Source organism: Balaenoptera musculus, chromosome 14 (assembly GCF_009873245.2).
Source record: "Balaenoptera musculus isolate JJ_BM4_2016_0621 chromosome 14, mBalMus1.pri.v3, whole genome shotgun sequence".
Taxonomy (NCBI): Eukaryota; Metazoa; Chordata; class Mammalia; order Artiodactyla; family Balaenopteridae; genus Balaenoptera; species Balaenoptera musculus.
Window position 1 is genome coordinate 10096008 of NC_045798.1, and position 13525 is coordinate 10109532.

The 13525-nt window shown below is 43.4% G+C and overlaps 1 protein-coding gene across 12 annotated transcripts in view; it reads left to right on the plus strand.

Annotated features, from left to right (window-relative positions):
* The first annotated feature begins 629 nt into the window (after positions 1–629).
* The window catches only part of CIT (citron rho-interacting serine/threonine kinase), a 165300-nt gene continuing 152404 nt past the window's right edge, over positions 630–13525 (plus strand). For 4 of the 12 annotated variants that reach the window (XM_036874601.1, XM_036874605.1, XM_036874606.1 and 1 more), the window contains exons 1-3: positions 632–692; positions 1744–1846; positions 7249–7390. In XM_036874601.1, the coding sequence (XP_036730496.1) occupies positions 1751–1846; positions 7249–7390 (238 nt within the window). In that variant the 5' untranslated portion in view covers positions 632–692; positions 1744–1750. Of the gene's footprint in view, positions 693–1743; positions 1847–7248; positions 7391–12120; positions 12177–13525 lie in introns of those variants that run through there. The other 8 variants (XM_036874598.1, XM_036874600.1, XM_036874607.1 and 5 more) reach the window with 5 other exon arrangements.

The window sequence follows — 13525 nt, forward strand, 5'->3', positions numbered from 1 at the left end:
TGACGTTGAGTATATTTTCGTATATTTGTTGGCTTTTTGGATTTCCTCTTTAGTCAATTGACTAAGTTCTTGTCTTTATTTTAAAATGTCTTATCAGACAGTCTCAATACCTTCACCTATTTGTTGCAGGACAATCAGTCATCGAGGCAGGTGGAATTTCAAACTCAAAACATTTGCTGCCTCAGCTGTAGCCTATAGCAGAGAACCAGCTGGTTTACCAAAGTAACAAGTACTTCGACCTTAGGCAGGATTGAGGAACAAGACCACCAGGCAGAGCGGCCTAGCTGTCTTCCTCCTCGCAGGTGGCCTGAGAGCGAGCAGGGGACACGGCCCCGGGATCCCAGAGGTCCCCAGAGATCCCAGACACAAATAGACGCGCACTCAAAATTGCATCCTTATGCTTAACCGCCAATTTCAAACTTCCAAGACCTGCCCTGCCGGGTTTGCCCTCCCCGTTTCCCATTGGCCATGAGTCAAAGGAAGAAACAATTTGATTGGCTATCTCTTTCACTTCCTCTGTCCCTTTAAGGACTTGGGCAGGGCCTGGTTGAGATACAACTGTCCATCATAGGAGCGGGAACGCTGATTGGTCCAGACGTCTCTGGGCCCCGCCCACGCCGTTCCCCGGATTCAAATGCTGCGGCGGGACGCCTGGGGCGGAGCGGAGCGCTGACTGGCGGGGTCGGTTGAGCGTGAGTCTGGTCCCCCGACGCCCAATTTCCCCTCCCCCCAATTCTGCAAGACCTGGGGAAGGGCCTCCTCCACCCACACCAAGCCCGGCTTTGCCTCTCGGAGCCGGGAGGGCGGCGGTTCCGCCCCCAGGGCTTCCGGGGGTCGGGAGGGTCTTCCTAGGCTGGAGGTGCACTGGCCCATTTCCACCGGAGCCGAAGGGTCGGCCAGGCGATGCTAGGGCCAGAGGAATTGTTCCTTTCTCAAGCTTGGTGGGGTCCTGTGTTTATTCTGCCCTGCCTCCTGTCAGCATTACTAGTGGGGGCTGGCAGCGCCTTAGAATCTGTGTGACCTTAATTTGCTTTAGTATCTTCATACTCTTCGTACCCATCCATCACTCCTACTTCCTGCTTCTTTCGCCCTGTTCCAGCCCCTCTGGTCTCCCAGCTATTGTTAGAGAAGCCCAGGTCCTGCCTCAGAACCTTAGCTCTGGCTGTGCCCTCGACCCGGGATACTTTTCTTTCCCCAAATATCAGCAAGGCTTGCTGCTTTAACGCCATTCAGGTTTTGGTTCAAATGTCACCTTCTCAGTGACGTTACTCTGACGCCACTGTTATACACACAGTGCCATGCCCCAATTCCCCCATCTTGCTCTTTTTCTTTTCTTTTTTTTTTTTTTTTTGAACCCCATAGCGCTTAAAACCTTTCAACATACCTGTATTATGTAATTTGCTTATTTTCAGTGATTTATTCAATAGCTATTAGTATTTATGTGCCGGGCTATATGTTTCCCTACTATATGAAGATAAAAGTCCCTGCCCTGGTGGAGCTTACATTCTAAGGGGGGCAGATAAACAAACTTTTAAGTAAGAGAGTATGTCAGATAAGTGTTACTCCTGTTACACTGAATAAAAATCTGATTTTTAATCTCCGTCACCAGACTGAGCATCCCAAGACCCAGTGGTGGCTGATTTTCACTTCCCTTTCCTGATATCCTGAGGGAGCTCGGGATCTCTCAAGCCCTTCCTGCTCAAATCTGCAGAACACATTTAACCTATCTCCCTTCATCACCAGTGGGGAGATGTTGAAGTTTAAGTATGGAGCACGGAATCTGCCGGACGCTGGTGCTGCTGACTCCATTGCCAGCCGGGCCTCCAGGTTGAATCTTTTCTTCCAGGTAACAGACTGGCTTGCCAACTTTGCTCACCTCTGTGTGTTTCCTTGGAACCTCTTTGTTACCTTTGCTTTTGATATAGGACTGAGGCTAATCCAGGAGAAAATCCCCTTTGGTGTTTCATATGCGCTGATAGTTTTGGAAAGGAGCCATTTTGCAGACAGGAGTGGGTAGCTGAACTTGCCCAGGAAGGAAGACCTTTTTTATGACTTCACACACTTTACACTTCTGTACTAAAGTTTGTCCTTTTATTAAAGAAAAGTAATTGAACAAAGACACTCTTTTGACCGAAATTTCTATACTTGTAGTCCTATAGAAATATAGAAATCTTTTTCATTCAAGGCATGTTTATGGTTTAGATTAAAAAAAGAACAGTTTTGATAAATACCACACCTGTGAAACCCCCTTTCCTCTCAAGATACAGAACATTTACATCACCCCAAAGGATTAAAACTTAATGTTGTCAGATTTTTTTTCCACGTAGATTTCTAATTCTTTTGTTTCTGATGTAGGTGGAACACCGTTGATGTAGAAATCCTTGTTTGACTTATGTATTCGTAAGTCAAAGGGACAATACAGATAGTGGTGAAGATTTAGGTTTGAATCCTGGCCCCAGTACTTGTTAGCTGTGTTACCTTGGGCGAGTCAGTTGCCTTCTCTGAATCCATTTTCCGTTCTTTATAATAGAGGTTATAACACCTAATTTACAGAGTTGTGAGGATTAAATGAGATAATCCATGTAAAGTACTTAGTTTCTTGCCCAGCTCTTGGTAAGCCCTTTATAAAGGGTAACTATTATTAATAATAAGTGTAGAAGTAGTATTAGTGACAGTAATAATAAATTTTTTTTTAGCAGTCTTTCCTGATCTTTTTCTTTCCAATTAATACATGCTCTCATAGGCTTTTTATTTTAAATTTATTTAATTTTTGGCTGCGTTGGGTCTTTGTTGCTGCGTGTGGGCTTTTCTCTAGTTGTGGAGAGCGGGGGCTACTCTTCGTTGCGGTGTGCAGGCTTCTCATTGCAGTGGCTTCTCTTGTTGCGGAGCACGGGCTCTAGGCGTGCGGGCTCAGTAGCTGTGGTGCACGGGCTTAGTTGCTCCACGGCATGTGGGATCTTCCTGGACCAGGGCTCGACTCCGTGTCCCCTGCATTGGCAGGTGGATTCTTAACCACTGTGCCACCAGGGAAGCCCAGTAATAATAAATTTTTGTTCACATAGCAGTAGTTATATTTAAGAAGGCATTTTTGTATGATACCTGTATGATGATAAATAGTAATACTATTTAATAGTAATTTAATAGTAATACTATTAAATTTAATAGTATTTAATAGTAATACTATTACATTTAAACCAACTATACTGGTTTAAATGTAATAGTATTTTACAATGTTACATTAGTTTCAACACTAATACGATCTTGACATTTTTCCCAAGATATTGGTATTGGGGAATGTTCAAACAGATCAGAATGGGGACAGATTGAAAGTGTAGGTGGGACCATCCCCGTCACCATTTAAGTCATGAGATATTTTTCACTAATGAATAGTCTATTTTTAACCTCAGCTGACTGAGTGCTACCAGTTTTTAGCCCCTTTATCGTTTTACTCCAAAGCTTCCAACTTATCACAGAATTTATTAAGGGCTTATCATGTGCAGATGTGGAGGGAGACAAAGACTTGCCCAGAATCACACAGCTTGTAAATGGCAAAGCCACGCCCAATTTTTGGTCTGTGGGTATGTAACTGCTGGGCAATACCGCCAGCGTATGTCAGAGTTTATTAAGTGTGTCTTGTACTTAAATGTCATTATAACAGCAAGGATTGTGGATAAATCCCTAATTCATCTTTTTTTTAAACTAATGAGTTCCACCCCGCCCCCAGGAAAGCTGTTATTTGCAAGTGTAGCATAACCCTAACATTTGCCTTAATATAAACAGGTAAGGATACTGTTTTTCCCCCTTCCAGCTGAAACTGCATTCCTTCTTGGATGGGACTTGAACCCAGCCAAAACTCAGATTGGACTTGAACCCACGATCCCTGATTTAGGAGGGGACTTGAGCCCACCGTCTTTTTTTTTTTTAATTAATTAATTAATTAATTTATGGCTGTGTTGGGTCTTCGTTTCTGTGCCAGGGCTTTCTCTAGTTGCGGCAAGTGGGGGCCACTCTTCATCGCGGTGCGCGGGCCTCTCATTATCGCGGCCTCTCTTGTTGCGGAGCACAGGCTCCAGATGTGCAGGCTCAGTAATTGTGGCTCACGGGCCTAGTTGCTCCGCGGCATGTGGAATCTTCCCAGACCAGGGCTCGAACCCGTGTGCCCTGCATTGGCAGGCAGATTCTCAACCACTGCGCCACCAGGGAAGCCGGAGCCCACCGTCTTTTAATTGAAACCGCTCACCTGGTGTCGGGACTTACTGAAACTCAGGTTCTCTTGTCTCAGCACAGAAAGGCAAAGAGTGAGTTTCTTAACATAGGATGCTTGTGAGAGACACAAACAGCCAGCAAGGGAATGCAACCCCGAGAACAAAGAGGGGGGCTACATTTTTATAGTCAAAGAAAAAGTGGGGAGGGGAGAAGACCACCTTTTTTCTCATTTTTGGGCAGACATCAAGGCTTACATCATTAGTTCCTCCTTTGACCCTATATGGTCTAACCGGGACTGTCATGGTGCTATTTAAATCATGTATATTAGCAGGAGAGTGGTAACATATACTAAAATATGGTAATTCATCTCAGGTTTCAATATAATGTCCCCTTTCATCCAGTTTCTTTCTCCTTTCACCTATATTTCTGTCTTGGCTACATGCAGAAATGCTACTCTTCAAGGACCATTAACTTCCTGACTTCGTGTAAAAAGATTCAGTCCCCATATCTATTGTCTTGTGTTTTAGCTATCAGGACTTGTGGCTTTAGTGTGCTTGGTACTTGGATGCACCTGGTCTTCCTTCAAGGTAGTATAGATTGTTGCTAGGTTACTGGATTCTTTTCTTGAGTGGTCATTAGCTTATAACAGTCTTCCAGACTCCCTTAAAATTCCCTCTCTGTCCTTAATCCCCTAGTGGGATTTCTAAACTATTTAATTATCCTACTCTATCCCTATCCCAGTGCCCTTTTAATGAGGTTTGGATAGAGAGTAGTGGTTTTGTTTTCCATTTAGGTAAGTACTTTAGACAGGGTCTCAGCTTCTACTTAACAGAACTTCCCCACAAGTTCTAGGTCAGTGGTTGGCAGACTTTTAGATTTTCGAGCCAGCAAAATTTTACAAATTTGCTGGGCTGACCTAGGTTTGCCAACTTTCTATTTTGCCAAGTAAGGAATGTAAAAAACACACAGAAAAAAGAAAATCATATCATCTTCTGGTCCTTTTATTTCATAAAGAAAGGACATTTTAAGAAATACCACGAGAGGAAGGACATCGTTGCAGAATAAAGGACCGTTTTACAATTTGAATACACGTAGCTTTATAAAAGAGTCATCATGCGGTGTTCATCTTTTCTCATTTCATGGCAGACTTGAAAACTTTGTTAAGACTCAGTACTGTATTTGGGAACAGCTGCTTAAACTCATTAAGGAACAGAAGAAACAAAGAATCTTAGTTTCCCAGTTAGTGGCAGAACTCTGAAGTGACAGAAGGGTGGCCTTTTGTGACCCAGTGCTTCACAAACCTGGCTGAGGTCTGACTCTCTAGGGAGGACTTGTTACTAAAACATATCCTAAGCTACAAACTGGGAAATTCGAATTCAGTAGGTTGGGGTGGAACCTGAGAATCTAGTTTTTGTTTGTTTTTTAAGTGCTCCAGTTCTCCAAGTGATTCAGATGTAGCCAGTCTGTTTCTGTTATCTATTGCTGTGTAACAAACCACTCACAAAGTTTAAAACAACAGTGATTTATTTTGTCTTATGATTCTGTGGGTTGGCTGCATTCAACTAGGTGGTTCTTCTGCTGGGGTCACTCACGGGGCTGTATTGAGTTGGGAGCTTGGCTGGGACTGGAATATTTGGGTGCCAGCTGCTGGCTGGGGAGCCTCAGGGTTCTTCCACTGACCTCTCTTCTCCAAAGGTCTTTCATTATTCAGTCAGTCTAACCTGGGGCTTGTAATTTTTTTCTGTGGATAATAAGTATTTTAGATGTCATGGGCCTTACGGTCTCTGCTGCAACTAGTCAACTCTGTCATTGTAGCATAGAAGCAGCCATAGACGATGTGTAAATTAATAGGCATGGCTGTGTTCCAGTAAAGCTTTATTTATAAAAACAGGCAGTGGGCCAGATTTGGCTGACCCCTGGTCTAGCCCAAGCTTCTTGACTTGGTGGATGGCTTCCCCAAAAAAGCAACAGTAGAAGCTGCCAGACTTCTTAAGGGCTCCACCTTGAACTGGCACATGATCCCTTATGTCATGTTCTGTTGGTTGACGTGAGTCATGGCGATGGCACAGATTCACAGGGAGAGGAAATCGATTCCGACTCTTGGCGGGTGCAGTGGCAAGTGCCTTCAGAGTTAGAGGAACTGTTGGTGGCCAGCTTTGCAGAGAGACCTGCACACCATCCACAGCTTGGCACATGGGATTCATTGCTCTAGACCAGGGGGTGCAAACTCACGTCTTTGGGGGCCAGGCAGTGTAAAGGAGTCAAGTGAGCCAGATAGAAGAGCTGCAAGTCAGGTCTGCAGTGAAATGCAGACCACATCCACTACCCAGAGGGGCAGCGCTCCTCAGCTGCAGCTCAGCACCAGGCAGGAATGTGGGGCATTGTTGCCAGATCTGCCGGGGTCTCACGAGAAGCCAGAAATCCTCCGCTCCCCCTTTTTTTTTGGTGTGAAATCTCCTGATTTTTCAATATTGGCAGATAACTCAAATTATTTTAAATACCACAGGCCAAACAAAACATGTCTGTGGGCTAGATGCAGTTTGCCAGTTTGCAGCTGTTGCTCGAGATCGTGAATAAATTCAGCTTTAGTGCAGTCACTCCATTTACACGACCCTAGGTTGTTCAAGTGAATTAAACTGAAGTTATGTCAGCAAACCTCTGGGAACACAGGGAGGAAGAGGCAATCATTGTGTCCTAGTGCAGAGACATGGAGATGTGACAGGACCAGCAGGGTTCAGAGTAAATGTCCCCACGAGCCTCAGACCATTAAGAAGGAAGGACCTTTTCTTATTCTTGGCATGCTGGTGAAGGTTTTCTCCCGAGGTGCTGGAGGAAGAAGCCCACGGTGATGGAATGTACAAGAGAAAACTTAATGACTGTCAGTGGATGTTGCTTTAAAGAACGAGGCCACTGAATTATGTTGTTAGTGTGTGTCATGAGCAGTTAGTCGAGTTGGTGGCTTGCAATTTACTCTGCGTGGATGTTATTGATCAAAGCTTTTCATTATTGACAGTGTCTCCATCTGCTGTTTGCTGTTTTTAGGGGAAACCACCCTTCATGACTCAACAGCAGATGTCTCCTCTTTCCCGGGAAGGGATATTAGATGCCCTCTTTGTTCTCTTTAAAGAATGCAGTCAGCCTGCTCTGATGAAGATTAAGCACGTGAGCAACTTTGTCCAGAAGTGTAAGTGTGGGGAACTTTTTCCTGAAAACTGTCCTGCTTAGAGCTAGAAGGATGCCAGAGGCGGGATGCGTTTGTGGTCGGTGGGAGTGGGTGGGAGCTCTGCTTTAGACGGACTCACCTTCAAGGTCAGCTTCCACCTTCTGTCTTTGGGAGACTGGATAAGTCAGGTCTCTTGGTTGCAAGTGACAGAAACGCAACTCAAACTAGCTTAGGCCAAAAAGTGAATTAAAAATTTTTTTTTATTTTATTGAAGTATAGTTGATGTACAACATTGTGTTGATTTCTCCTGTACAGCAAAGTGATTCAGTTATATATATTGTTTTTCATTATGGTTTATCACAGAATATTGAATATAGTTCCCTGTGCTATGCAGTTGGACTTTGTTGTTTATCCCCAAAAGTGAATTTTTTTTGGCTCATGAAACTGATAGTCCAGGGATGAGTCAAATTTTAGGCATGGCTGGTTCCAAGGACTTAAATAACGTCCTCTGGCTCCATCTTTACACTCACTCAAAGCTGATTATTCATTAGCCATTATAAGCACAGTGCTTAGCGCCCACAGTATTTAATTTCAATAAATTGAATTTATTGTAATTAGTTTAACTTAATTTATTTTAAAATCATAAGCAAAATACGGGTATGCTAATAATGTATAATGATTCCGGATTATATTCATCTTTATACCAATGCGGTCATAAAAAATATATATACTTATATAAAAAAATATATTTTTTTTATGGAGCAAGGGGCTGACGAAGGCAAAAGTGCCTAGGGACTATGAAGGTCATGAGTCGGCCCTGCCCGCACCTTGTTGTTGTGTTTTATTTACTTATTTAAAAATATTTATTTATTTGGCTGCACTGGGTCTTAGTTGCGGCATGTGAGATCTAGTTCCCTTGACCAGGGATCGAACTTGGGGCCCCTACATTGGTAGCGTGGAGTCTTAGCCACTGGACCACCAGGGAAGTCCACGAATGCACCCTGTTCTTGACTCTCCTTGACTTCCACGTGGTGGGGAAGCTGACTGCTGGTTCCCCAGTTTCGTATTTTTTCACGTGACCCCAGTGGTTTTCGACCAGCGGTGATTTTGCCTCCCAGCGACATTTGGCAGTATCTGGAGACAGTTTTGGTTGTCACAGCTGGCAGGGAGGGGGCTCATGGCAGCTAATGAGTGGAGCCCGGAGATGCTGCTAAACATCCTACAGTGCACGGGACAGCCCCCACCACCTGGAACTCTGGGGCTAGCGGGCCTTTCTCTCTCGCCGTGAAATCTCAGGGCCTCTTCCTCTCCATACGGCTCTTCTGTGTGGTCTCTCCATGAAGGGTTGGCCAACTACAGCCTGGGATGCCTGCTTTGTAAACAAAGTTCTGCTGGAATACAGCCACGCCTGTTCCTTAGGGCTGCTGTCATGTCACAAGGCATTTGAGTAGGCGTGACCATATGGCCTACAAAGCCTAAAATATTTACTGTCTGGCCTTTTAAGAAAAAGCTGCTGACCCCTGGTCTACACTCTAGCGGAGATGTCTAGACCTCCTCCACGGCAACTCAGGGTTTCCAAAAGCACAAAAGTGGAAGCTGCCAGGCCTTTTTTGGGCTCAGGCCTGGAAGGGGCGTAGAATCTCTTTGGCTGCATTCCACTGTTTGCAGTGAGGCATAGGGCCCCACAGATTCCATGTGCCGGGGAACTACGTGTATCTTCTGCTGTCTATGTTCATGCAATCCCAGGGAAGATTCTCATTGGCTATGCTTTGGGTCACTTGCCCACCCCTTGACCAGACACTGGGCCAGGGTGTGAAGTACTGTGGTTGGCCTCATCTGGGTGCCCAGGGGTCCAGGACACTGTGATCACCAGGACCTCATGGAAAGGGGGATATACATTGCCCAAAGGACCTGGGAGTTTTGAGTGGATTAAACCAATATATGTTTACTAAGTGACCGTCGGTACCCTGTCTGTTCTCAGTGCCCTCATCTGCAAAATAGGGGAAAACGCATTATCTCATAAATAGGGATTGAATGAGTTAGTGCACAGTCCAGGCTTATCATGTTGCCTGGCACATAGAAACAATCAGTAAATGTTACCCAATAATGATAACCATAAACCTCAACATTTAATATATTGTGTACCTTTAACTTGAAAATGTACTTGGCATATTTGTTCATGATTCTGTATTTGTTTGAATAAGCTCCCACCTAATTTTGTGGAATATTTAAATTCTCAAATAAGGAGTGGGAGGGGAAGGGGAATTATGTGACAGACTAATTTACTGAGCTATCAACATTCACCTTCTTTAGTCTTGAGATTGCCGTCCGGTTCCTTTAAAGCAGTGCATCTTCTAGACTCATTCAGTAATCAGGGGACTAGACTTAGTGAAACATAGATTTTTCTAATAGACTCCTCTTCCAGGGAGCTGTTTCATATTTTTAAAGAGGCTTCCTGGAGAGTATGGTTGAGAGTCTATGACTGGAAAAGGGTGATTGCATTAGTATGCTTTTTTTCCCCCCCTTTGATTTTCTGTTTTGGAATGTAAGCTTCATTTCTCCATGGGAAGAAGGGTCCAACAGCTCTTATTGCATACGTTTCTCGAGTCTTGCCATAGAGATGGAGATTTTCTTCAGGGACAGTTGGAGGAAGTGAGACAGAATAATACAGCCCTGAAGCAGTGCCCCTAGCTTGGGCCAAGAGAGGGCAGGGAGCTGGCATCTGGGAACCAGGGAAAGGCTTTTTGTTTCTTGTTATTCTAGCCCCAGTGCCTAAAACAATGTCTGGTTCACAGAAGGTTTTAATAAATATTGGTTGACTGACTATTGCTGATGAACAGAATAAGTAGCAAAATCTTAAGTAGTATATCACATATTTTGTGTAAAAGATAAACAAGTGTGATATTAAAACATGCAGACAAAGTGTTGATAATGGTTAAAGTTGGGCTGTTCTTGGTGATCTGACAGTAGCTGACATTCTACCCTCTTTTAACTCCATTCGCTGCAGGCAAGCATAAGTTCACAACCTTAGTACTTTGGGCAAAATGTAACTTTAAGAAGTTTTTTTTCCCCCTAATTGCAAACATGATACAAAGTAATTATTTGCAGCAACATGGATGGACCTAGAGATTATCATACTAAGTGAAGTATGACAGAGAAAGACAAATATCATATGATATCACTTATATGTGGAATCTAAAAAAAATGATACAAATGAACTTACTTACAAAGCAGAAATAGACTTGCAGACATAGAAAATAAATTTATGGTTACTGAAGGAGGGGGGAGGGATAAATTAGGAGTTTGAGATTAACATATACACGCTGCTATATATAAAATAGGTAACTAACAAGGACCTACTGTATAGCACAGGGAACTATATTCAATATCTTGTAATAACGTATAATGGAAAAGAATCTAAAAAGGAATATTTATATATGTATAGCTAGTCACTTTGCTGTACACCTGAAACTAACACAACATTGTAAATTAACTATATTTCAATAAAAATTTTTTAAAAATACAAAGTTAAATATAAAAGGTCAGAATGGGAGAAAATCCCTCAAAATCTTTCCTAAGATAACCACTGTTAACGATTTGGTGCATAGTACTGCAATTTTTCTTTTGTCCTTATAAAATATTTATTATGAAATGTTCGAACATACCTAAAGGTGAAGAGACGAGTGTCATGAGCCCCTGCATACCAATCCACTAGCTTGAGCAATGAATCCTTTTCCATGCATGTTCTAACATTACTGTGGTTTAATTTTATGCAAAATGGCTCATATGTTTATAATGCTTTTGCCACTAGGTTTGCTCACCTAGCAAAATATTTACTCGACAGGTATTTATGGAGCACTCGCTATGTGCCAGGTTCTGTTTTGGGTACTGGGTTTACAGTAGTGATCAAAACAGAAAAAATCCTTGTTCTTGAAGAACATAGACTCCAGTGGAGGTCGAGCTACTGAATCCTTTTAAACATGTGCCTAATATTCTTTTATGTGGGTGGACTCTTAAGCTGTTTCCCCTTTCCTACTAACGGACCTCTAGGTTGTTTCTGATTTTTTTTCTGTAACAAGCAGTGCTCATCATAAGTATCTTGATATGTATGTCTTTGGAGCATGTGAAGGTTGAATTCCTAGAGATTGAAGTGTCGCAATACTGAGTTTCAAAAAAGGAAGCAGTACACTCATCTGTGGTGGCTTTTGCCTCCTGGGTCCAAATATATATCTGACAAGGTCTTTCTTTGACTGCATTTTCATTCCATGCTTTGGGTCTTTACCTCCCCTCAATGTTCAGTCTGCTCTGGGCTCAGAGTGGGCAGGGATGAAGGGTTGCTGTGGTTTTGAAGTCACAGAAGTTGCTGGTAGGGAGAGAAGTTGTGAAGGGTTATTTTTTCACAGTCATAGACATGAGTTTAGCATCTCACCCGTTCACCGTAATAATCCAAAAGCCTGACCCTGTCGGACAGGGGAGGGAGTTGGCAGGACACGGCCGAGGCCAGGAAGCCCCAGAGGAAGTTCGGGCAATGGCGCCTACCTTCGGCACCAAAACCAATAAGCCACTTGGTGTCTTTGGTCAACTTACACATTTGGAGGGCGGATCACAGTGAAATCGGTCGTGTGCAAAATGAACCCCGTGACGGACACAGCTTCCTGTGGTTCCGAGGTTAAGAAGTGGTGGACCCGGCGGCTGACAGTGGAGAGTGACGAAAGTGGAGATGACCTTCTGGACATTTAGATGGAAACCAATGCAGATGAAAGTCCACTGGTGAAAACTGACTTCTGATATGTTCTTTCATTGTCCAGTGAGTAATCCGTAATTGATGTATAATTTAAGTCCAACTTGTAACAAGATTTTTTAAACTGGAAAAAAAAAAAAAATCTAAAAGCCTTTGGATAACAAGATTGCGACGTGGAATGGTTTCTCAGAATTCCGAGAGCATCGTGGTGGTGTTGCCTGCAAGCAGTTTTGTCTCCCTGGGTGATTGAGATGCCTGGTGGTTGCCAGTGACAGACCCAGAGTTATTAAGTTGGACAATGCTGTAAGCAACGTGGGGGCCCAAGGCCTAACAGAATCAGGAGAGCCTGGCCTTGTGTGTGAGCAGTGATGAAATCAGGTTCAAGCCAGCATATTTGGGGAATTAATAATTCAAAACTCAAGTACTAGATCTGAAAGAAACTTGGAAGAGGGCAGGGCAGAAAGGCTGGGCTTGGCACAGTGATGTCAGGGCAAAAGGAAAAATATTGTGCAGCTTTCAATTTTGCTTCTGCACAGAATTCTCCCTGAAAGCCCTCTTCCTTTATTTTTTTGTTTTCCAACGGTCACGATGAATTCATGCGGATCCACCCACCCCTCTTGCCTGATTACTCAAGGGGCCAAAAGAAGGTGTTTTTAGGATGACTGTTGAAGTAAGAGATGTGTTTAGTGCAGTGATGTTCATCGTATGAGCCTTTGAGCCAAGTGAATTCAACTCCAGCCACGCAACAAAGAAAGGGAGTGGGTAACAGCAATTAAAACTGCATCTGGCTAATTCCTTAATATGTTGCCAAGTGACTGTGGTTACGAAATGGCTTTTCGCTTTGTTGGATTCTGTCCCTTTCACTGTGTGAACAACTCTCTGAGTGAGTGTAACTCTAGAGTGTGGCTCCCAGCTTTATCTGGTGCCCACCCACAGAAATGAGGGTCACTCCAGTGTACCTGTGGGATTTCAAGAGTCCCTTGGTCTTCACCATGGCACCTTTCTGAGGGATTCTCCAGGATAATTTTGATTACATGTTTCTCTTGTCTTGCTTGGGAGTGTAACCCTCTATATGACGCAGTTTCCCTATATCAGGATTGAAGGATTTGATCAGTCATAACTGTTCCGCTCTATTCTTTTTTTTTAATATTTTATAGAAGTATAGTTGATTTACAATGTTGTTAATTTCTGCTGTACAGCAAACTGATTTAGTTATATGTATATATATTCCTTTTCATATTCTTTTCTGTTATGATTTATCACAGGATATTGAATATAGTTCCCTGGGCTATACAGTAGGACCTTGTTGTTTATCCATCCTGTATATACTAGTTTGCATCTGCTAATCCCAAACTCCCAATCCTTCCCTCTCCCACCCCTCCTCCCCCTTGGCAACCACAGGTCTGTTCTGTATG